We start from the raw sequence: 25,469 nt of genomic DNA, 5'->3' as shown, positions 1-25,469 counted from the left end.
CCAAGCAGTGATCCGCAGCGGCACTCTGCTAGACTTGTGTGTCACGTTTGTGCCTGTGGCACCTCCACTGTCTCACCGATGTACGATTTGCGAAATTGTCAGTGGATACGGCATAGGAAGTAAGTCTAAGTGCCAAAAATTCATGCACAACTAAAAACTCAACCAGGCTGAATATCCGGTCAACATTTAAATAATGCAGAAAATAACTGTACTCGCTGCTTCAGAATCACTAATTACCTCTTCTACGTTTATCTTATACAGAAACGACATTTTCAAAATGTTATCCTTTGCTGACTGGTATCGGAGAAAATATAATACTACTTCGCACTGTACCATTTATGTTACTTAAATAAGAACAGTGTTCAACTTACAAGAGGCCCAAATCAGAATCATGTATTAATACCTTCAACTGCCGATATATTTCAACGGGGATAGGTGAAAATGTGTGCCCTGACCAAGATTCGAACCCGGGATCTCCTGCTTACATGGCAGACGCTCTATCCATCTTACCAATTATACTCGTTTATCCGTCCAGTAAACAAAAATTAGTCTCCTTCGTCTAGATGGCGAAGAAGCAATCTTTCGGAACAAAAAAAAAAAAAAAAAGTTTCTCAAAGCCAAAACCAAATTTCTTTTTCCTTTAAGAACAAATTATGAGAAATAAATAAGGAAAAGTTTTTTTTCGACTTGAAGTTAAAGATCAGATCTTACAGGAGCTGCTGACCTGAAGTGTCTCCACCTACAGCAGGCCAGCTCGTCCAAACGTGTCTTCTCATTGCGTAGGCGTGGGTTCTGGGTAGCAGATCTATTCAATCCATCCGAGCCACTGAGGGCACAGAGGACATTGCGACTGCAGGGACTATCTCGCGCTCGCCTCCCGCGAGACCCACATTCTCACCTTATATGTCCACACACTACATTCGTAGTGTCCCTACCCAACACACTCATTACTCGTGGAAGACTTTCGTACCAAGTCCCATAAGAGTTCGGGCAACATATATGCATCCGCACAGAAGAGGACGGTCATGGCCGGTATTGCCAGAACTATATACTTATATGGATATGGTGTCTGGTCTTTCGGACATGTCCGACGGCTGGAGAGACCTCTATTGGTAATCGAGGTCCATGTCGTCTGGGGCGGATTCGAAACCCGCGGCACTCGGTATCAGAGAATAACTTATTATTCGGCTATTCTTTTAAAATATTTTACTTTTTTGTGGTTATATTATAAAAATCTAGGGATCGGAACACGTTAAAAGTGAGGATGATGAAAGATCTGTTTGGATGGGAAGGGGGTGGCAGTAGCAAACGGTGACCCGTCTGCTCCCTCCCCTTCCCCCCCCTTTCCTAACCCCAAGAACTGAAAACTAAATTAGCGGCTAATTACGTGGGTAATCTGATAGAGGTTCCATATGGCCTGCAGACCTTGTTAATTTTTAACGATTCCAGATGCGTCTAAAAGCCGTTGACACTAATATCCATATCGTTCATCTTTTCAGTGGTGATGGAATAAGCCTGGAGCAGTACTATTGGATCCTCCTTTGTTAAAGAACATCCGAGAACGGTTTTCAGCAATTACGCCCATGTTTTGCTATCCTCAACTACAGTCACTTAATCATCCATGATTGTCCACACACTAACTGCGGTGCCAGTGATAGTCTGTGCCGAGAGTCATGCCAAATTACACCGCTGGCTATTAAAACTGCAAGACCAAAAAGGCGACGTGCAACAAATGTCAAACTGGCAGGAAGTGTACTACTCGTACTTGTCGCTCCACCATAGAAGATCGTATTGTCACATCATTTTCTTTGAATTAGAAAATGAGCTCGTTTGGGACAAGACGGTTTCCACAGGGATAGTGCGACGATGTCTGGAGCACCGTAGACTGTAGAACTGCGACCACTGTTGTCGCTTCCCTTGACGCAGCAGCAGAGAAAGGCACCTACAACACCAGTGGATATAAGAGAGATACCGCATCGTCTTTTGAGATGAGTCCTGCTTCTGCTTGCATCACAATGGACGTATCCGTGTGTGGAGGCTCCAAGGGGAACGACGCTGCCAGACTGCATTCGTCGTTGTCTTACTTATCTATCACTTGACGCGATTTTGTGGCATGACATTGGATACACAGCACGATCACCTCTGGTATGCATATCCAGTATTCTAGATACAATCACTTTATTTCTGGCTTTCTAAAGACGTGTATTCGACGTTTCCGTGGCGTTATCTTTCAGTAAGAGTAAGGAAGACAAGATGTTTCTCTATGCTGTCCTGATCTAGCGCGACAGAAGAGGTGCTCCATTGTTGCCATGACTACCACGTTTTCCGAATCTCTAACCCATTAAAAACAATCTCCCATGATCCAACGGATTCCAATTTAGTTAAAACTGGCCATGGATTTTCTGAGAGACTGCCACGTCACCGATCATCTTCCATTAAGATTCATGCACTCTGGCATAGAGTTGAAGCAACATGGAATGGCATAACTTTGCCGGCCAGTGTGGCCGAGTGGTTCTAGGCGCTTCAGTCTGGAACCGCGTGACCACTACGGTCGCAGGTTCGAATCCTGCCTCGGGCATGGATGTGTGTGTGATGTCCTTGGGTTAGTTAGGTTTAAGTAGTTCTAAGTTCTAGGGGACTGATGACCTCAGATGTTAAGTCCCATAGTGCTCAGAGTCATTTGAACCATTTGGCATAACCTTATTTTCATCCAAGTTTAAGTTCAATCGAGGTCGTTTGGCTTACAGACATCGTTGCTTCCAAAGTTGACAGACCAGTGTGCTAAATTTCGCACTCTGTGTATACCCACCACTACGAATTTAAACGTGTAACCATCGCAGTGTGCTGTGTATGCACTATAAGTAACCTGCGTATTTACAAAGTTGCTAGTAGGGGCGTTCTATTAGTAATCCAACAGTTTATTCTCGGCCAGTTTTTGTTGAAAACTGCGGAATTTGTTGTGGAATATTCCCTCTTCATCTCCTACAGTTTAACAAAGGTCTGATATGTAGTGGGGCTATATGTAGCCCTCAAAATGGCGTCTATAGTGGAGGTAGGTTCAAGCAGATCTGTCATTGAGTTTATTTTGGCGGAAAACAAGAGCATCGCAGATATTGATGTCTACGGAGACTTGTAATTGTACAAAAGCACGGCGAGTCTTTGGGCGAGGCATCTGTCATCATCGTAACAAGGTCGCGCAGACCTGTCCGGTCACCCGCTGTTCAACAGGACATATCTGTTGGTAGTGCTGACACATCCGACCACCAGTTGGGATACTCAAAGGTGCGTATTCGTTGGGTTCTTCACCGCATAACAGAAGTCCATAAAGACCAATGTGTTTGGCCTAATGACCGATGCTCTCCACGGGAAACAGTACTTGGATGATGGGGAGGTTACTGAGGCAGCAAGACGTTGGCTCCGACGTCGATCAGTAGAGTGGTACTGTGCAAGCATACGTGCCCTCCAGGCAACGTGCCGTAAAGCCGTGCATTGGACAGAGATTATGTTGAAAAATAGGATTTTGTAGCCAAAAGAGTGGGGAATAACATGATGTGTTAGAATCCTTAATAAAAGCGACGTGCTTTCGCAAAAGAAAATGTGTTGAATTACTTATAGAATGCCCCTCATAGCGAAGAACATCAGTGAGTATTTTATTTTTAATTATAATCTTTATTTCAATCAGCGCTCAAATAAATTGTTTAATACTTGTATCGGTTTTTGTTGATTAGCCATTATCTGCTTCTTCCTTTTCTTGTGCCTTTGTCCCGCATTGATGCAAGGTGAGCATGGTTGTTAACGAATTTGATATGATTAGTGTAAGGTGTGGCCGGATGCCCTTCCTATCGCCAACCTGTTAGCCCTGGGGTGGAATACATGTGTACCCCAAATGTGTGCGTATAGTTGAAAGTGAGCGAAAGTTTTGCAAATGTTTGCCAATTGTGTAAGTGAAGCGAAAAATGGGTACCAGCCTGGTAGTCGCCAAGTGAGATGTTGGAAATTGCCTTAAAATTTCATAAAGGCTGGCCAACAAACAGGCCGTCGTCGTTAAGGGGAGGTTTACTATCTTTTGGTTCTAAAAATCGTGTTTTTTTAAATAGCAATTTTGGATCCATGAAAGAGTTTAGACTCCAGCCATGAAACGGTTTTTCCGAATACGGAACGGAAATGTTTGTTATTCGATGTTGAACAAAAAATGCACCTATCTGAAATCGGCCTTCTTCGCGCAACAGTTTTTTTCTTTCGGAAGACGAGTTATTGTACCGGTGGCTGGGAGGAAACACACAAAATCCAAATGAAAGTTTGAACGCGTGTGTTTGGAAGTTAGCCCCCAAGCATTTGCATTCTGGTGCGCATACTGTGGAGATTGCGACTTTCCTGGCAGTGAGCAGCTTCAACGAAATGTATTCAGCAATTCTTAAGACCGTGACAACGATGGACGTCACCCTGGCACTCCATTCGACGCAGTTCGCCTAGCATTCGGGCGACAACCAGATTCAAGCGGCCGAAAACTGCTTGTCACCGGCCGTACGAGCGGCTCTGGAGCAGCACAGGATTGCCCAGATCAAGCAGAACGCCCTCTATGAGCAAGGGCTAGTTTATAGACCCGAAATAGCAGATTGAACGTAAGTTGAATAATATTACAGATATGCTTTTGTTGTTGTGGTCTTCAGTCCTGAGACTGGTTTGATGTAGCTCTCCATGCTACTCTATCCTGTGCAAGCTTTTTCATCTCCCAGTACCTACTGCAGCCTACACCCTTCTGAATCTGCTTAGTGTATTCATCTCTTGGTCTCCCTCTACGATTTTTACCCACCACGCTGCCCTCCAGTACTAAATTGGTGAGCCCTTGATGCCTCAGAACATGTCCTACCAACCGATCCCTTCTTCTGGTCAAGTTGTGCCACAAACTTCTCTTCTCCCCAATCCTATTCAATACTTCCTCATTAGTTATGTGATCTACCCATCTAATCTTCAGCATTCTTCTGTAGCACCACATTTCGAAAGCTTCTATTTCTTGTCCAAACTATTTATCGTCCATGTTTCACTTCCATACATGACTACACTCAATACAAATAATTTCAAAAACGACTTCCTGACACTTAAATCTATACTCGATGTTAACAAATTTCTCTTCTTCAAAAACGCTTTCCTTGCCATTGCCAATCTACATTTTATATCCTCTCTACTTCGACCATCATCAGTTATTTTACTCCCCAAATAGCAAAACTCCTTTACTACTTTAAGTGTCTCATTTCCTAATCTAATTCCCTCAGCATCACAAGATTTAATTCGACTACATTCCATTATCCTCGTTTTGCTTTTGTTGATGTTAATCTTATACCCTCCTTTCAAGACACTGTCCATTCCGTTCAGCTGCTCTTCCAAGTCCATTGCTGTCTCTGACAGAATTACAATGTCATCGGCGAACCTCAAAGTTTTTAGTTCTTCTCCATGTATTTTAATACCTACTCCCAACTTTTCTTTTGTTTCCTTTATTGCTTGCTCAATATACAGATTGAATGACATCGGTGATAGGCTACAACCCTGTCTCACTCCCTTTCCAACCACTGCTTCCCTTTCATGTCCCTCGACTCTCATAACTGCCATCTGGTTTCTGTACAAATTGTAAATAGCTTTCGCTCCCTGTATTTTACCCCTGCTGCCTTCAGAACTTGAAAGATAGCATTCCAATCAACATTGTCAAAAGCTTTCTCTAAGTCTACAAATGCTAGGAATGTAGGTTTGACTTTCCTTAATCTTTCTTTTAAGATAAGTTGTAGGGTCAGTATTGCCTCACGCGTTCCAACATTTCTACGGAATCCAAACTGATCTTCCCCGAGGTCGGCTTCTACTAGTTTTACCATTCGTCTGTAAAGAATTCGCTTCAGTATTTTTCAGGTGTGACTTATTAAACTGATAGTTCGGTAATTTTCACATCTGTCAACACCTGCTTTCTTTGGGATTGGAATTATTATATTCTTCTTGAAGTCTGAGGGTATTTCGCCTGTCTCATACATCTTACTCACCAGACGGTAGATATTGTCAGGGATGGCTTTCCCAAGGCTGTCAGTAGTTCTAATGGAATGTTGTCTACTCAGGGGGCCTTGTTTCGACTCAGGTCTTTCAGTGCTCTGTCAAAGTGTCAAACTCAGGTAATATGTAATAGGTAATCAAAACTTCAAACTCGTTTTTCACGAAATGACTTTCTTTTATCGCGCGGTATGGAAGCTTCAAATTTACTGAACCGATTGGTTCAAATGGCTCTGAGCACTATGGAACTTAGCTGCAAAGGTCATCAGTCCCCTAGAACTTAGAACTACTTAAACCTAACTAACCTAAGGACATCACACACATCCATGCCCGAGACAGGATTTGAACCTGCGACCGTAGCAGTCGCGCGGTTCCGGACTGAAGCGCCTAGAACCGCTTGGTCACCGCGGCCGGCACTGAACCGATTGGCATGATTCTTTGTTTCCGAAGAAGCTAACTAAATTGTCTAGGAGTTGTACCACTTTTATTCTGAACCATCAAATATAAATATTTTTACTTGGCCGACGAATTCGAAAAATCGATGAAAAAACGCTATTTCTTTCAAATGGCCACCATTTTGTTTCCTATGTCCCAAATAACTTAAGCGAGGTACAACTCCTAAAGAATCTTACATACTTCGCTAACGTCAACTCAGTTTTGATTTCAGACGAGCCGGCTGACCTGTGACATACCGTGCGTGGAGGTCTACATCGAAATTTTGTTTCGTTCCGACGGCACTTCCACTTTTGCTCTTCGACACTTCTGGTCGAAAAAGTTCTAGTTTGTAGAGAAAATATCAATAAACATTTTGATCAAATTTGACATTGATATCTATAACACATCCAGAGAAAAGAATTCTCAAAAAACAAGCTTTTTTTCGGGCCAAAGATAGTAAAGCTCCCCTTAATCAGCCGGACTGATTCGATCCATGGCTGCCGCACATCCCCAATTCCCTACGTCGCGCTTTTTTTTATTCTAATCTCATTCTGTTCCTTATTGTTCGTTGCATTTGTTCGGTGCGGGCGTCCCATGACACCTGTTCAAGTTCATCATTGATCCGTTCACTCAGTTTTCTTATTACAAAGGGCAGCTAACCCTCTGACCGAACACGCTGAGCTACCGTGCTGGCTTAGAGTTTTCAGCCCATTCCGATTCTTTAACGTGCACGGCTATCCGTGAGGGTATAATTAGTTATTAGCAATAGCCTATAATTGATTCGTGGCCGCTAGCATGTTCTGAAGCGTAGCACCTTCTGCCCCGTTATGTCTGTGAAATATTTATATGCTACTAATACTGACTAGTCGTTCAAAATTGTTATAGGTATTGAAACCTTCCCGTCTCCTCTATATCTCTTTTGTTACGCAACCTTCCCTTTTACAATTACCTATGAAACCTTCCCTTAGGATTTCTATCTCTTGCTTAATAATAACAAATGAAATCTTCCCTTTGAAATTAATTCTCTTTCTCAATCTTCGCATACAAATTTAATTGCTGCTTATTAAAAGTGATTTTCTGATTATTTCGACGAAACATAAAATGTGTCGTCGTCGTGGCCCTCAGTCGTTATCTGCAATAACGCAAAACTGTTCCTTACCTTTTTATACCGTTACTGGATCGCCATCTGACTGCTACATCGAACTGCTACATGAATATACTTACTCTGTTTTACTATACTTTATTAGCTGCTGGTGGGCTGTCATAATAAGTGGCTGTATTCATTACGAAAGCTGACGGTGTTCTTCAATAGTAAAGCTGACGTTATTCTTTAATTAATTTGACTAACGTTACGTAATTCATAGTTAAACTTTTTCTTGACAACAATAAAATGTTTCAAAGTTTTACATTGATGGTTTTTGGGATGGATTATAATCAGTAATGCAATATTGCTGGCAAAAATCAATTATATTCTGAATGAAATGATTTTACATACGTTCAAATGGGACTTCCTTTTTACAATAATCTTACAACTAGCATTGCGCCAACATACATTCAGTAGCCTTGAGTTTATCAAAAAATTTATTCAATAATATTAATTCCTCATTTGATAATAGTTAGCTGATGTGGCTGTACATCTGTTTACAATCTCTTGTAAGTCATAGCTAGTGGCTGGCAGGCACACCGCCGTCTCAACCTCTCGCTTCAGACCTGCTACTGACTCGCTTCACATCACGCTTAGTACTGACTTCCTACGAACGCTAAAGTGCAGTATCTCCTGCCAACAATGCTTTCTGGGGCAGACAATCTCTGCTACCATTACAAAATGTATCAATGCGCGGTCTTTCCCGCTCTTTTCTTAAAAATGTATCCATACGCTGTCTCTCTATCCCTTTTTAAAATTATATCAATGTGCGGCCTCTCTTGCCAAGAATACTTTGGTGCAGACATTCCCTGCTACCACAATTATTTCCAACATGACAAATATTAATTTTTCCTACTTAATCCTATTAATAAAATATAATCAAGTTTCATAAATTGTGGTTTGACAATAAAAATATACACGTCTTACAGTATTAAACAACTTATTCGAACATTGACGGAAATAAACTTTATTGTTACAATAAGCACGATTTCGTTCTTCCCAATCCTTCTTGGTGTGCCAGTTTTAATGACCAGCTTTATTCTGGAGGTGTCAGAATGGCTATCACGTAACTTCTCCTTTACGATCGAGTTTATTCAAATATTCTGCACCTTCTGTAGAAACGATGTGATTTGCAATAACAGTGTGTGAATATGCTTCGACACAGACAAATTCAAGGAGGCGCTGCTGAAGGAATCGATGGCGTGGAAGATCCTGTTGGGCAAGTACCTGAGCCTGGCTTACCGCGCCAAGCTGGCGGAGATGATGGAGTTCATCAAGGAGAAGTCGAGCGTGCTGCAGCGCAAGGTGAAGGACCTGGACGACGTGCGCGTGGCCATGGCGTGCCTGGAGGCGGTGCGCCAGAACTTCCTGCGGCTGGACATGGCCATCGGGCCCGTCGAGGAGGTGTACGCCACGTTCGAGCACTACGGCGTGGACGTGCCGCGCGAGGACGCCGAGCGCGCGGACTCGCTGCGCTACGCCTTCAACAACCTGCAGCTCAGCGCCAACCAGGTGCAGCAGCTGCTCGTCGAGGTGCAGCACCCCTTCCTGCAGGAGCTGCTCCAGGGCGTCACGACCTTCGACCAGGAGGTGCGTCGCCCTGTGGTACCCACTCTACAAAGTGGTCTGTCCACACAGTCCTCAAATGGAAACGGGTCGTTTATCAGAAACTTAAAGTCAAGGAGTATGCAACTGGAGATAGAGGACAGCTGTGATACTATTTTACCAACGTGTTGTCCGCCCCCGGTAGCTGAGTGGTCTTCCCTGGTTCGATTCCCGGCGTGATCAGGGATTTTCTCTGCCTCGTGATGACTGGATGTTGTGTGATGTTCTTAGGTTAGTTAGGTTTAAGTAGTTCTAAGTTCTAGGGGACGGATGATCTCAGATGTTAAGTCTCATAGTGCTCAGAGCCATTTGAACCCATACGTATCAATTTTGCTTCCTGTTTCTTTGCCGGCACGGTAGCTCAGCGTGTTCGTTCAGAGGGCTAGCTGCACTCTGTAATAAAAAGACTGAGTGAATGGAACAATAATGAACTTCAGTGGGCATCAGGCGACGTCCGCCACGAACAATAGCAACGAACTATAACGAACAAAATGGGATTACAAAAAAAAAAAAAAAAAATTGTCAGCGCGACAGACTGTCAATCCTAAGGGCGCGGGTTCGATTCTCGGCTGGGTCGGAGATTTTCCCCGCTCAGGGACTGGGTGTTGTGTTGTCCTAATCATCATCATTTCATCCTCCCGACGAGCAAGTCACCGAAGTGGCGTCAAACCGAAAGACTTGCACCAGGCGAGCGGTCTACCCGCCGGAAGGCCCTCGTCACACGCCATTAATAACCAAGGCGTTGAACATTTTATAAGCCACTTTCTTGGATTCAGCTCGTAATTTTGAAACGGAAAGAGGGTCATGTGACACCTGAATCAGATAGAGAGATGCGGTGAGTACAGAGTTCTGACTTTTATTGTAAGATGCCAGAATAGTGGTTAATGGCGATTTATCCGTTTTCAATCGTCCAGTTTTTTCTGTATAGTTACCAGAATGAAAAATGTTCCTATCACAGCACAAAAAGGCGAATATGTCCTGAACATAATTAGGGATGTAAAAGAAGGGATTCATCCTGCATCTTCAGAGACTTTTAAATCAATACATCTTGACATATCCGCTCCTTCCCCTAATTCAATTCACGTAATAATGATTTCTACGTGCTACATTTAGCTTACACCAAAAGACGTTTAAATCAAAACACCTTGACATAGTCGGCCGCGGTGGTCTAGCGGTTCTAGGCGCTCAGTCCGGAACCGCGTGACTGCTACGGCCGCAGGTTCGAATCCTGCTTCGGGCATGGATGTGTGTGATGTCCTTAGGTTAGTTAGGTTTAAGTAGTTCTAAGTTCTAGGGGACTGGTGACCACAGATGTTAAGTCCCATAGTACTCAGAGCCATTTTGAGCCTTGACATATCCGCTCCTTCCCTTAATTCAATTCACCTATTAATGAATTCTACGTGCTACATTTAGCTCGACTTTACACCAACGTTTCGCGACAACGGATAAAGATTTGTGGATACAAAAATATTGTTGTGACTTTATCCACTTATCTATCTCAGTGCAAAGTTTGAACAGATTCGTACACATTTAAGGTACAAAAGTGGCTCGCTTCAAAAACCTTCCAGAAAATCGTGTTTTTTTGCACGTATTTGCTTGTAAAATCTGAACGGTGCACATACAAATGATGCCATTAACGCTGCATTAATTTCAGCCCAATTAACATCTTTTGCAAAAGGAATTAATTGTTCCGCACAATTTACCTGGGCACCAGCTCCGGCTCGTCATTCAAAATTTGCTACACTGTAACATAGGTTAACTAAGACAGATGTTTAAATGGCTATACAAATGGCCGCATACATAAAAAATTTTGCCCCATATTTCTAGCTCAAATTGGATCTAGAAACAAGACTCCCCCCTCCCCATCAATAGTGATTCTCCGTGCGGCCTTCTCAAATAGATTTTTTTACACAGCTTCTGCACTGTAACGATAATATATTTTTTCCTGCGACAAAGCCACATTTTAGGTAGTGACTAATCTATCTGTGGTGGTGCTTGATCTCCTCTGCGACCACACGGGTGCCCCTCTATCCTGATACCAGGACGATCTGTGCGTTCGGTCTGTGTTAACGCCATCAGGTCTCACGTCATATGTAAGGAAGGAAGATCAGTCACAACTCGAGAATGAATAAAACTATCATCAAAAGAAAGACACAATTATCTCATGTAGTTCTCTATCTGACTGTGTTGTCAGATGACACCTGCATACATTTCAAAATCAAGAGTTGCATCAAAGATGGTGGCTTCCAAAATTGCTGCCATGGTGCTAACACAGCCAAACAGATTTTTCTCTTCTTCCATCTCATCCTACCTAGCTTTATATTTCCGTTTCTCCATTTGTTTTTCACTTATGGACCACCCTGTAGAACCTCTTACACACAGTTCAACATACTGACAACAACCTGATAGAAGAGTTCTTAACGTATTTCTTGTTTTCTATATCTACGAGGGGGATCGAATAATGGTCCTTCCTTGCTCTTTATGGTCTTCTGTTTGGTGGCGCAAAAGCCAGTGGGCACACAAACTGAGAATCCCAGTCGGTGGTCAAGTGTGCCAGTACTACCAACAGAGAGGTCCAGTTGTGCAGCGATATATTTGATTGTGATCCGTCGATCACGTCGAATGAGAATGTCCGCACGTTTCAACGTTGTAGGAGCCACAGCTACTGTATGTTTCGGCTAGTCGGCACGCTGGTAATCGTGCAGCTTTGCGCGACCTTGTTGCCATGACGCCTCGCCCGACGACTCAGCACGCTTTTTTTCACTGCCAGGTCTCCGCAGACGTTCTACAAGAGCTTGTAAATATATGCGATGCTTTTGTTTTCCGCCAAAAGAAACACGATGATAGCTCTCTGCTTGGAAAGCGCATCCGTTGCAGACGCAATTTTAAAAGGCTATGTATAGCATCGCCACCTGTCGGAACTTCATGAAACTGTAGGGGCTGAAGCCGGAATATTCCACGAATTCCCACAGCCGTTCTTTCAACCGAAATTGCCCGAGAGAAAAATGTGTTGGTTTACTTATTGCACGCCTCTCGTAATATTTCCGAGAAAAGGATGCTCACACATTCCTGAATGGGTGTTCCACATTTCATCAGTGTTACGGACCTCGTGCAACCTTGGATCAGCGTTCCTACTTGTATCCTATCTATTCTACTCCCCTTACCAAAAAAAACTAATTCATTCTAGTACAAAGAAATTCCAAATGAGTAATTTGATTACACATGATTATAACTATTTAAATGAAGGAGATACAACAAAATAATTACTGAGCATGTAAAAAAGTTCAAAATAATGTTTCCGTACTTTATAAGTGTTGTATAGGACTCTAGTTACCCGCCAGGATAGCCCAGAGCGCTAACGCCCTGCTTCCTGGAATCGGGTAGGCGCACCGGCCCCAGATCGAATCCGCCCGGCGGATAAACGACGACGGACGGTGTGCCGGCCAGCCTGGATGTGGTTTTCAGGCGGTTTCCCACATCCTCCTAGGTGAATAACGGGCTGGTCCCCATGTCCCGCCTCAGTTACACTACTCGCAGACATTTGAAACACATGCATGCTATTTCACGATTTACACTAGACGCAGGCAGCTGGTGTACACTGACTCCGCCCCAGGGGGTATGTGGTGGCGGCAGGAAGGGCATCCGGCCACCCCCTCCCATCTGACTCTGATAAATGAGTGTTTGTGTTGTCCTCATCATTTCTTCGTCATTCCTGAAAGTGGCGAGTTTGGACAGAGCAAAGGTTGGAAATCTGTACGGGCGCTGATAACCGCGCTGTTGAGCGCCTCACAAATCAGTCATCATCATCATCATCGCCGTCCCCGCTGGTTTATTGCTAAGTACAATACAATAAAAAACTAGTGTACTGCTTGACAAGTGAGTATAAGTTCCGGATTGCATCTGTACCTGTAAATGACCTACGTTTTGTTTCCTAAATAAAGTGTGCAAATAGGAAAATAAAGGAAGAAGGAAAGAAACTCAAAATAAGAAAGGCTTTTGCTTGGTTACAGCGAGGACAATAATTTTGTAACTTCTACGTTCACAACAGATCGTATTTACAAAAAGGTGTTTTAAAGAAAGAGTAACCTAGTGGAGCGATGAGCAATACTCCCCCTTACCGGCGAGGTTAGACTCGACGAGCCCAACTGCTGCACGTGCAGCGGTTTCGTCATTTGGTGACATCACATGTTCAACATTCGTCATCCACCTTTCGGATATTTTCCGACATTTGCGACCCCATGAATCTTATGTTAAATTACTTGTCTCAGCGTCATCTACGTCGCTTTGGCGTTTGTTAAATGTTAATGAGAATCACTCCGTGTTGTTGTTGTTGTTGTGGTCTTCAGTCCTGAGACTGGTTTGAAATGGTTCAAATGGCTCTGAACACTAGGGGACTTAACATCTGTGGTCATCAGTCCCCTGGATCTTAGAACTACCTAAACCTAACTAACCTAAGGACGTCACACACGTCCATGCCCGAGGCATGATTCGAACCTGCGACCGTAACAGTCACGCGGTTCCAGACTGAAGCGCCTAGAACCGCACGGGCACACCGGCCGGCAACTGGTTTGATGCAGCTCTCCATGCTACTCTGTCCTGTGCAAGCTTCTTCATCTCCCAATACCTACTGCAGCCTACATCCTTCTAAATCTTAAGGCATTCATCTCTTGGTCTCCCTCTAAGATTTTTACCCTCCACGCTGCCCTCCAATACTAAATTGCTGATCCCTCGATGTCTCAGAACATGTCCTACCAATCTATCCCTTCTCCTACTCAAGTTGTGCCACAAGCGCCTCTTCTCCCCAATTCTATTCAATACCTCCGCATTAGTTATGTGATCTACCCATCTAATCTTCCGCATTCTTCTGTAGCACCATATTTCGAAAGCTTCTATTCTCTTCTTGTCCAAACTATTTATCGTCCACGTTTCACTTCCATACGTGGCTACACTCCATACAAATACTTTCAGAAAAGACTTCCTGACATTTAAATCTATACTCGATGTTAATAAATTTTTCTTCTTCAGAAACGCTTTCCTTGCCATTGCCAGTCTACATTTTATATCCTCTCTCCTTCGACCATCATCAGTTAATTTGCTCCCCAAATAGCAAAACTCCTTTACTACTTTAAGTGTCTCATTTCCTAATCTAATTCCCTCAGCATCACCCAATTTAATTCGACTAGATTACATTATCCTCGTTTACTTTGTTGATGTTCATCTTATACGCTCCTTTCAAGACACTGTCCATTTCATGCAACTGCTCTTCCAAGTCCTTTGCTGTCTCTGACAGAATTACAATGTCATCGGCAAACCTCAAAGTTTTTATTTCTTCTCCATAGATTTTAATACCTACTCCGAATTTTTCTTTTGTTTCCTTCACTTCTTGCTCAATATACAGATTGAATAACATCAGTGATAGGCTACAACCCTGTCTCACTCCCTTCCCAACCACTGCTTCCCTTTCATACCCCTCGACTCTTATAACTGCCATCTGCTTTCTGTACAAATTGTAAATAGCCTTTCGCTCCCTGCATTTTATCCCTGCCACCTTTAGAATTTGAAAGAGAGTATTCCAGTCAACATTGTCAAAAGCTTTTTCTAAGTCCACAAATGCTAGAAACGTAGGTTTGCCTTTCCTTAATCTTTCTTCTAAGATAAGTCGTAGGGTCAGTATTGCCTCACGTGTTCCAACATTTCTACGGAATCACTCCGCATACAGCTTTATCGTGTTAGAATGTAGACAACAGACAGAAAGAAAACGGCAAATAAGTAATGAAAGGAAGTGTATGTAAGGTGAGAGAGTTTAGCAGCAGGTGGCTGTGGTTGCAGGTGCGCGACTTCGACGTGGACTTCGACGCGAACGGGCCGATGGTGCCCGGTCTGCCGGCGCGCGAAGCCAGCGACCGGTCGCGCCTCTTCCAGGCGCGCTTCGACGACCTGTGGGAGCGCTTCGAGCGCTTCAGCGACGGCGAGCGCCTCTTCGGCCTGCCCGTCAACGACTACCCCATCCTGCACAACCGCAAGAAGCAGCTCAACCTCCTCGGCAAGCTGTACGGCCTCTACTTGCAGGTCATGAAGTCCGTGGACGGCTACTTCGAACTCCTCTGGTCAGACGTCGATATCGAGGCCATCATCACCGAAATCACCGACTTCCAAAGCCGCTGCCGCAAGCTCCCGAAGGCAATGAAGGACTGGCCCGCTTTCCTTGACCTGAAGCAAAAGATCGATGACTTCAACGAGTCCATTCCATTGCTGGAGCTCATGGCGAACAAAGCCATGAAAGAGCGACACTGGCAAAGACTGTCTAAGGTATTTATTAATTTTAAATGTGTAAGTACGCTGTTTAGGTTCTTATATTGGTAAGGGTACCGCCACGTAGCGCTCTGTATGAAAATCACTGGCTGTGCTCCGTGGAGTCAGTGGCTGATTGCCATTGTTATAATACTCGCCATTGTAGTGTTGGGTAGTTGGCTGTTAGCGCGTAGCGTTGTGCAGTTGGAGGTGAGCCGCCAGCAGTGGTGGATGTGGGGAAGTGGGATGGCGTATTTTTGAGAGCAGATGATATGGAAGTGTGTCCATCAGAGACAGTACACTTGTAAGACTGGATGTCATGAATTTATATATATAACATGACTTTTGAACAATATTAAGGTAAATACATTGTTTGTTCTCTATTAAAATCTTTCATTTGCTAACTGTGCCTATCAGTAGTTAGTGACTTCCGTAGTTTGAATCTTTTAGTTAGCTGGCAGTAGTGGCGCTCGCTGTATTGCAGTAGTTCGAGTAACGAAGATTTTTGTGAGGTAAGTGATTTGTGAAATGTATAGGTTAGTCAGGGCCATTCTTTTGTAGGGATTTCTGAAAGTCAGATTGCGTTGCCCTAAAAATATTGTGTGTCAGTTTAAGCACAGTCATGTATAATTGTTCAAAGGGGACGTTTCATAAATGTATCTCATCGCCGGCAGGTGTGGCTGACCGCTTCTAGGCGTTTCAGTCTGGAACCGCGGGACAGCTACGGTCGCAGGTTCGAATCCTGCCTCGGGCATGGACGTGTGTATGTTCTTAGGCTAGTTAGGTTTCAGTAGTTCTAAGTTCTAGGGGACTGATGACCTCAGATGTTAAGTCCCATAGTGCTCAGAGCCATTCGAACCATTTTGTATTTCATCATGAACGGATACAGCTGAACCCCTTGACCATTCCTTTATTGGGGCTGGAATGATAACCGCAACCGGTCACAATAGAAGATGACTTCATGTAACACACGACCGGTTTCGCGCTTATGCCTATCTCCAAGTGGTTTACATTCCTGACTCACTGCTGAAGGTCACTGTTTACATCAAAAGTAATATAATGATGACTAAATAAACACAACTGGAACATTTGGAGGTGGATAAGCTGTGTTTATTGAAAAATATCGTACTACTTTCATATAGCTAATGTATCCATATCGTTTTCACACAGCATTTGTCATATTTTTTAGAAAACAATTTGTTCTTTACGCTTTAAATGTATATTAGTTGTTATTCTAATTATTGGCGCTTCCATAGTATGTCTTTGATAAAGTAGTGGTTCTTTAGGTATTATAACGCTACTGTCCATTACAATTGCTACACTACGAAGATGACGTGTAACAGACGCGAAATTTAACCGACAGGAAGAAGCTGCTGTGATATGCAAATGATTAGCTTTTCAGGTCATTCACACAAGGATGCCGCCGGAGGTGACACCTACAGCGTACTGACATGACGGAAGTTTCCAACCGATTTCTCATACACAAATAGCAGTTGACCGGCGTTGCCCGGTGAAACGTCGTTGTGATACCTCGTGTTAGGAGGAGAAACGCGTACCATCACGTTTCCTACTTTGATAAAGGTCCGATTGTAGCCTATTGCGATTGCGGTTTATCGTATCGCGACATTGCTGCTCGCGTTGGTCGAGATCCAACGACTGTTAGCAGAATATGGAATCGATGGGTTCAGGAGGGTAATACGGAACGCCGTGCTGGATCCCAACGGCCTTATCACTAGCAGTCGAGATGACAGGCATCTTATCCGCATGGCTGTAACGGACCGTGCAGCCACGTCTCGATCCCTGAGTCAACAGATGGGGACGTTTGCAAGACAACAACCATCTGCGCGAACAGTTCGACGACGTTTGCAGCAGCATGGGCCATGACTGCGGTTACCCTTGACGCTGCATCACAGACAGGAGCGCCTGCGATGGTGTACTCAGCGACGGGTGCACGAATGGCAAAACGTCATTTTTTCGGATGAATCCAAGTTCTGTTTACAGCATCATGATGTTCGCATCCGTGTTTGGGTACATCGCGGTGAACGCACATTGGAAGCGTGTATTCGTCATCGCCATACTGGCGTATCACCCGGCGTGATGGTATGGGGTGCCATTGGTTACACGTCTCGGTCACCTCTTGTTCGTATTGACAGCACTTTGAACAGTGGAAGTTACATTTGAGACGTGTTACGACCCGTGGCTCTACCCTTCATTCGGTCCCTGCGAAAGCCTACATTTCACCAGGATAATACACGACCGCATGTTGCAGGTCTTGTACGGGCCATTCTGGATACAGAAAATGTTCGACTGCTGCCCTGGCCAGCACATTCTCCAGACCTCTCACCAATTGAAAACGTCTGGTCAATGTTGGCCGAGCAACTGGCTCGTCACAATACGCCAGTCACTACTCTTGATGAACTGTGGTATCGTGTTGAAGCTGCATCGGCAGCTATATCTGTACACGCCATTCAAGCTCTGTTTGACACAATGCCCAGGCGTATTAAGGCCATTATTACGGCCAGGTGTGGTTGTTCTGGGTACTGATTTCTCCGGCTCTGTGCACCTAAATTGTGTGAAAATGTAATCACATGTAACTTCTAGTATAATATATTTGTCCAACGAATACCCGTTTATCATCTGCATTTCTTCTTGGTTTAGAATTTTTAATGGCCAGTAGTGTATTATAAATGACACTGTGGTTTCACAATCATAAAACAGTTTCATTTTAATAATTTGTGATATATGTTATGTTTATGAATGTGTAACGTCTCTGTACTTTGGCCTACTTTCTTTGACCATAACCTGTTCTCCGATATAAGCACATTGAACGTTGTGAGTGTATGTACTTCTGGACTTATTAATACCTAAAGTACAACTACTTCATCAAAGACACAGTATGGAAGCACTTATAATTAGCATGATGACTAATATATGATGAACGTGTAGAAAAAACCATTTTATTTTTTAGGAAATTGTGACATATGTTATACGAAAACAATATGGATACACCAGCTATATGTGAGTACTATAATATTTTACAACGCATGTCGATTACCCAGAGTTTAATTTGTGTTTATTTAATCATCCTCGTAGTGTACTTGATTTAAACAGTGATCTCCAACACTAGATTGGTTGGTTGTTTGGAGGAAGAGACCAAACAGCGAGGTTATCAGTCTCATAGGATTAGGGAAGGATGGGGAAGGAAGTCGGCCGTGCCCTTTCAAAGGAACCATCCCGGCATTTGCCTGGAGCGATTTAGGGAAATCACGGAAAACCTAAATCAGAGTGGCTGGACGCGGGATTGAACTGTTGTCCTTCCGAATGCGAGTCCAGTGTGGTAACCACTGCGCCACCTCGCTCGGTCCCAACACTAGGTATTAAAACGTGTGCATGAACGTAAACCACCTGAAGGTAGGCACAAGCCCGAACCCGGTCTATTTGAAAGAAAATCATCTTCTATTGTGATTTGTTATTATTCTACAACCCAATCTTTTACTTTTCGAAATGCAACAAGTTTCCTATTACCTGGGTGCGTATTATCCGGCTGCTGATTAGCCGTGAACAGTTCAACGATAAAAAACGAAGTTAAACCTATGGTGTTGAGTTATAATTAAGACTCACATTTTCGTTTACAATTTAAATTTCTTGTTGTTAAGGCGTACATAACGAAAAAATCAGCGAGTGATTAGACAGCGATGTCTACCAACCGGGATTTGAGAAGCTATGCTCATATTGTGAACAAGGTATTAGAGTCATTCAGAGACGGAGTCTGTAAAATGGAAACAGCTGGAGGTATCGTAACGTTATTGCCTATAGAAGAAGGCGTGGTGCTTATCAGATCGCTGAGGCCCCAAACTCGCCACTAGAGCGACATGGGCGCACACCCAACTGACGATCCAGCGAGCTCGTCGAGGCCTGAAGTAAAGCCAGGCCGTAGCGTGTACGTCACAACACGTGACACTGTAGGTCTTTGACTACGCGTTTAAATACATGAAAGCTCTCGATAGCACACGACAGAGTTACGACCTTTCGTGGGTACCTTTTAGATTACATGCTGATTTCCCACGGGCCCTGCACACAGCCGATTGTTCGCGAAGTGTGGCGGACAAGCCGAATAGCGTGACGTCACAAGTTCGTTGCGAGGCCCGTATTTCTCCTGGGCTCCGGAGCACGCGCACCCGTCCGCCGTCCACTGCACTCAGTAGTGCTGCAAATAGACAAATTAACGCTCAAAAGAAGAGTAAAGGGCTGCGGAAGGAGTCCGGGGAACGGAAATTCACCGAAGAATGGCACAAGCACACGAAGAGCACTGCTTGTCCGTTGCAAGAGCAAAGACGTGGCACAAGCGATTCGCGGAAGGACGGATATCGTTGACTCGTGATGCACGACTGGAATCCTACGCCACATAACCGATACCATTTTCCAGCAGTTGGAGGCCCTCGTTACTGAAGGCCGACGAGTAACTGTAGCAACCATTGTCCCAAAAGTCGGATTTAGAGTGAGAATTGTATGGACACTTGTGCCGTTCTCTGATGAATTTCCGTTCGCCGCATTCCTTCCACCACCAGGAAACGCACAAAACCCCTCTGTTCTTCTTTTGAAGGCTCCAGTTATCTGTTTCCGCACTACTGAGTGCACATGCTCGCTCTGTTGTCACGTGGGTGTGCGCCACACTTTCTTCCGAAGGCAGTAGTGTTACAATCCCTCTAGCGATTTTAATTTTACAGCCAACAGCTTGTTTCTTATTCAATGGCCCTAATATCTTCCGTGAAGAAAGAGAGCGAGGACGAGGAACCCGGTAGTACACAAACCGAGGCTCTGAAATGCGTCTTTGATCTGACGCTAGATTACGTGGGACAAAATTTGTTTGACTGTACCCATGTTTCACTCTCCGGAAAAAGACGACAGTCGTCAGGGAAAAAGTTGAATGAAAAACATAAACAGAAAATGTGGGTTATTTACCGAAAGTGAACTGAAAGCAACCGATCGAAATACAACTTGTTTTAGGTGAAATTTTGAAAGTAAATGGGCAGTTCCCTGTGCGTCACACGTAAGTACTGCAGTGGACTTCCAAATATAATACGTAACTTGCTTTTCAAATTGCAGTTTTCGGTAGAAACATGGGTATTTTGGATTATACGTGTTCTTCCGTTTTCCATGCAGTGCCAGGTACGCTATGACCCAGATAATCGTTAGTTAACTGTGGATTTAGTTTCAATATATTGTATTTCGTGCAGACGGTGCTGCACAAGTAGTAAATATTTGGAGAAACTTTAAAGGGAGCTCATATTAAAAAAAGAATTATTTGCTTCATGAATCATTTAAACTTACAGTTGGAGCATAAAATTTGTCGTTGAAGCCTAAACGGCGTCATTACTGCAGTGACGTCATTAGCAGGCTCTTGTGGACTCCAGCGCACTCTTCGGCCCTGGGTTCGGAATAGAGGTCCTGGCTTCACGACCCAGAGAGGGCATTTTTGCCAACATTTTCGGTTTGCCTAGATGAAGGGGCAATGTCGTCACATTCCAAGTGGCGATCATTTTGCACTCAAAAGTGCAACAAAAGATGCATAAATATGGCGCCGAGTTTGAAGATGTGCAGTAAAAAGCTATAATTGTGTAAATTGTTACTATTCACTACACACACACACAGACATACACAAAAATGCCCACACATTATGCTAATTACTGTACTCCTACATTATTGATGAAAACTAGCCGTACGGTCTAGGGCGCCTTGCCACGGTTAGCGCGGCTCTTCCCCCCCCCCCCCCCCCCCCGAACCACCGCCCTCCCCCCCGTCTAGTCGATTGATGAAAACTAGCCGTACGGTCTTGGGCGCCTTGCCACGGTTCGCGCGGCTCTTCCCCCGCCCCCTCCCAACCACCGCCCCCCCCCCCTAGTCGGAGGTTCGAGTCCTCCCTTGGGTATGGGTGTGTGTGTTGTCGTTAACGTAGTTTAGGTTAGCTTAAGTAGTGTGTAAGCCTAGGAACCGATGACCGTAGCAGTTTGGTCCCATATAACTTATCACACATTTCCGATTTCCGATGAAAACTGACTCAATCAGATGAAGACAAAGAACTCTGTTCGATGCTTTTGTCAGCAGCTTTGTCAAGTCTAACTTCGTAGGAACCAGACATACATTTGTGAAACGGAGACAAAGAGTAGGTTGTGCTGCTTTGTCAGGTTTGTGCTTGTCTGACTGCATAAATCAGACACACGTTGCGTAAAGCCTGCATCGTTTGCTTCACTCCTTACACATGCACTCTGTTACACAGTAATGCAGAAATTGTGAGTCTTATCAGAATCCAACCATTTTACGAAAGCTTGTTTCCTTTTCTTGGTATCACTTTTCAAACTGATTATGTTGATGCATATCTAGTTTTCTTTAGAGAGTCTCCTAAACTGCTCGAACTTTGAATATCGTAGTAGACCTATTTGGTGTGAAAACCTTCATGAAAATCTAAATACGTTTACTAATTCTAACAAAATAATCGTCTTTGAATTTAGATTTTCGTTTATCTGTCAGCTTGTTATTATTATACTCAGTAGACAAAGGGCTGTTATCCTTCACGTCATCATATTTTATATTGTTCTATGCTTTGCGTGGTTATAATGATTGACAAGATCGTGCACATCAACTCATTTGTAAGAACAGTAGGCAGTGAAATGTCTTAGCATCTTTCCTTTATGAGTTCCATTGAATCGCCCTGCAAGTGAAGCTTTCAAGTTGGAAAACGATGGGTAGCGATTGATATTTTATTATTTCATTAGCTTTTTGAATTGAGTATTGCAAAATCCTTACTTACATTATCTTGTAAATGTATCGGAATCCTATTACATTTTCTATGTATTTTTCTAAACAGATCTGCAACCTCAATAACAGTTTTAGTCTTTAAAGCAGAGACCCATGTATATTTGGAGAACATGTCAATTACTGTTTATAAAAATTTATAACCTGAATTGTATTTGGAATATGTAGTAAGGTCAACCAATATGGCTTGATGAGGCCATCAGTTCCTTTAGTAATAACCATTCTCCTCAGATAAATTATGAGTACCTGGTGATACAGTTGTTCAGCTATTCCTGCTTCAGTGTTGAATACAAAGAAGTCAGCAACAAGAGCAAGATTTCGATGGAATGACGCAGCAATAATAATTGTTTCCAGAATGAAATTTTTACTCTGCAGCGGAGTGTGCGCTGATATAAAACTTTCTGGCAGATTAAAACTGTGTGCCGAACCGAGACTCGAACTCGGGACCTTTGCCTTTCGCGGGCAAGTGCTGTACCAACTGACCTACCCCAGTAAGACGCACGCCCTGCCCTCACAGCTTTACTTCTGTCAGTATCTCGCCTCCTATCTTCCAAACTTTACAGAAGCTCTCCTGTGAACCTAGCAGAACTAGCACTCCTGAAAGAAAGGATATTGCGGAGACATGGCTTAGCCACAGCCTGGGGGATGTTTCCAGAATCAGATTTTCTCTCTGCAGCGGAGGGTGCGCTGTTATGAAACTTCCTGGCTGATTAAAACTGTGTGCTGGACCGAGACTCGAACTCGGGACCTTTGCCTTTCGCGGGGAAGTGCTCTACCAACTGAGCTACCCAAGCACGACTCATGCCCCGCCATCACAGGTTTACTTCCGCCAGTATCTCTCTTCGGCACACAGTTTTAATCTGCCAGGAAATTTCATATCAGCGCACACTCCGCTGCAGAGTGAAAATCTCATTCTGGAAGCATCCCCCAGGTTGTGGCTAAGCCATGTCTGCACAGTATCCTTTCTTTCAGGAGTGCTAGTTCTGCTAGGTTCGCAGGAGAGCTTCTGTAATGTTTGGAAGGTAGGAGACGAGATACTGGCAGAAGTAAAGCTGTGAGGGCGGGGCGTGAGCTGTGCTTGGGTAGCTCAGTTGCTAGAGCACTTGCCCGCGAAAGGCAAAGGTCCCGAGTTCGAGTCTCGGTCTGGCATAGAATTTTAATCTGCCAGAAAGTTTCAATAAATTGTTTCTTTATATACTACACTAGCATAATATCAGGCATTGCACAGGTATACATTTACTACAATTCTTGTAGCCCAGCCCATCTTTCCCCTTCTCTTTGCCCATCTCCTTCACCCTCGTCTCTGTCCAGCTCCTTATCCCCCCCCCCCTTCTCTATCTCTCAGTCCACCTCCTCAACCCCACACTGACTATCCCCCCCTGTCCTTTTATCTATGCATCTACTTGCTCCTCTTGAATCTCTCTGTTCATCTGCTCCTGTCCCTTCTCTAGATTTACTCCTTGCCCCTCTTTCCATCTTTCCATCTTTCCCCATTCTCAATCTGTCTGCTCCTACCCCTCCATTTCCACATCACTACTACCCTTATCTGTCCATCTCCTCCTCCCCATCTCTTCGTCCTCTCTCTGTCTGTCCATCTCCTCTTCCCTTCCTGTGCTTATTTTCTCCTCGTCGCATCTCTGCCCATCTCTTCATACTGTGTGCAAAAGATGTCGTGAATACAGTTAGTGGTTCAAATGGCTATGAGCACTATGGGACTTAACATCTATGGTCATCAGTCCCCTAGAACTTAGAACTACTTAAGCCTAACTAACCTAAGGACATCACACAACACCCAGTCATCACGAGGCAGAGAAAATCCCTGACCCTGCCGGGAATCGAAACCGGGAACCCGGGCGCGGGAAGCGAGAACGTTACCACACGACCACGAGCTGCGGACAAGACAGTTAGTAGTAAAGTAGTAATAAATTAAAATGTGGAGCCTGGTGCAGCAGTTTTTCGGCAAGAGCAACAAAAAAGTAATAGGCGATAAAGTTTTTGCCTTTGATCATTTTGTGTGGGTTGTCAGCGAGAAAAAGTTTGGTAAAGGTTTGAATTATGTGTTAAGTTCGTTGCAAGACCCTAAGTGCTCTCATTTTGGATGACTGAAGTCTGCAAAATCGCGCATTGTGGGCTACATTTCTTTTTCACCTCCACCCCCGACACTTTCACAGGTAGGTGGTTCTTACCCTCAGCCCTTCCGGGTCCCAGGGGACCGTCAAAATGACTTTACCGGCCGAGGGTGGGGATTTCAACTTCCTCTTTGGAGGAGAGGTGATGTGCCGCAACCCCAGAGATTGCCGTTTTGTTTCCGGTTCGAAGTGATCAACCCAAGTCTCATCACCTGTGACGATGTTCGACAAGAAGTTGTCAGGTTCAACATCGTAACTCTCAAGATGGTCTTTTGTTGCTTTATGGTATTCTCTTAATTGGAGAAGAACCCATCATGCATACCCCTCTGAGTATCCCAACTAGCTGACGAGTGTTTCAGCATTACCAACAGAGGCGTCCAGCTGAGCAGGAGGTTTTTTACGTGCTTCGTCGACCACCTCGAATTTGAGTGTCTGCACTTTCTAGCACTGCAAGAGTCACACCTGTGGGCAGCCAGCCGGTACGTAGGAGACCGCACAGGTTTGCGGTACAAATTCTGCTAGCGCTTATGAATATCTGCGATGCCTTTCTGAAGGCTTCATATAGTGCCCCCACCTAACGGAACTTCATGAAACTATAGGGACTGAGGCGGAGGCAATCTATGGGGTTGCGCCACATCACCTCTCCTCCAAAGAGGAAGTTGAAATCCCCACCCTCGGCCGGTAAAGTCATTTTGACGGTCCCCTGGGACCCGGAAGGGCTGAGGGTAAGAACCACCTACCTGTAAAAGTGTCGGGGGTGGAGGTGAAAAAGAAATGTAGCCCACAATGCGCGATTTTGCAGACTTCGGTCATCCAAAATGAGAGCACTTAGGGTCTTGCAACGAACTTAACACATAATTCCACGATATCCCACAATCAGTTCCCCAATTTTCAACTGAAATTAGCCGAGAAAAAATTGCATTACTTATTTAATGCCTCTCGTTCACACATATATGTACAGACATACACACATGCATTCATTTTTATAAATTTACAGATAACAAAAGGGAAGGGAAAAATAA

At 44.1% G+C, this 25,469-nt stretch overlaps 1 protein-coding gene across 1 annotated transcript in view; it reads left to right on the top strand.

The window, feature by feature from the left end:
* LOC126335843 (dynein axonemal heavy chain 8-like) overlaps positions 1-25,469 on the top strand; it is a gene marked incomplete at its 5' end in the record, with an annotated part of 446,097 nt that overhangs the window by 109,980 nt on the left and 310,648 nt on the right. Inside the window, 2 exons of the mRNA XM_049999312.1 lie at positions 8,775-9,199; positions 15,044-15,523. Coding sequence (XP_049855269.1) covers positions 8,775-9,199; positions 15,044-15,523 — 905 coding nt within the window. The remainder of the gene's footprint in view (positions 1-8,774; positions 9,200-15,043; positions 15,524-25,469) is intronic.

The sequence above is a fragment of the Schistocerca gregaria genome, chromosome 2 (assembly GCF_023897955.1).
Source record: "Schistocerca gregaria isolate iqSchGreg1 chromosome 2, iqSchGreg1.2, whole genome shotgun sequence".
NCBI lineage: Eukaryota > Metazoa > Arthropoda > Insecta > Orthoptera > Acrididae > Schistocerca > Schistocerca gregaria.
Note: the sequence above shows the minus strand (reverse complement) of the source record. Positions and strands in the feature narration are given on the sequence as shown.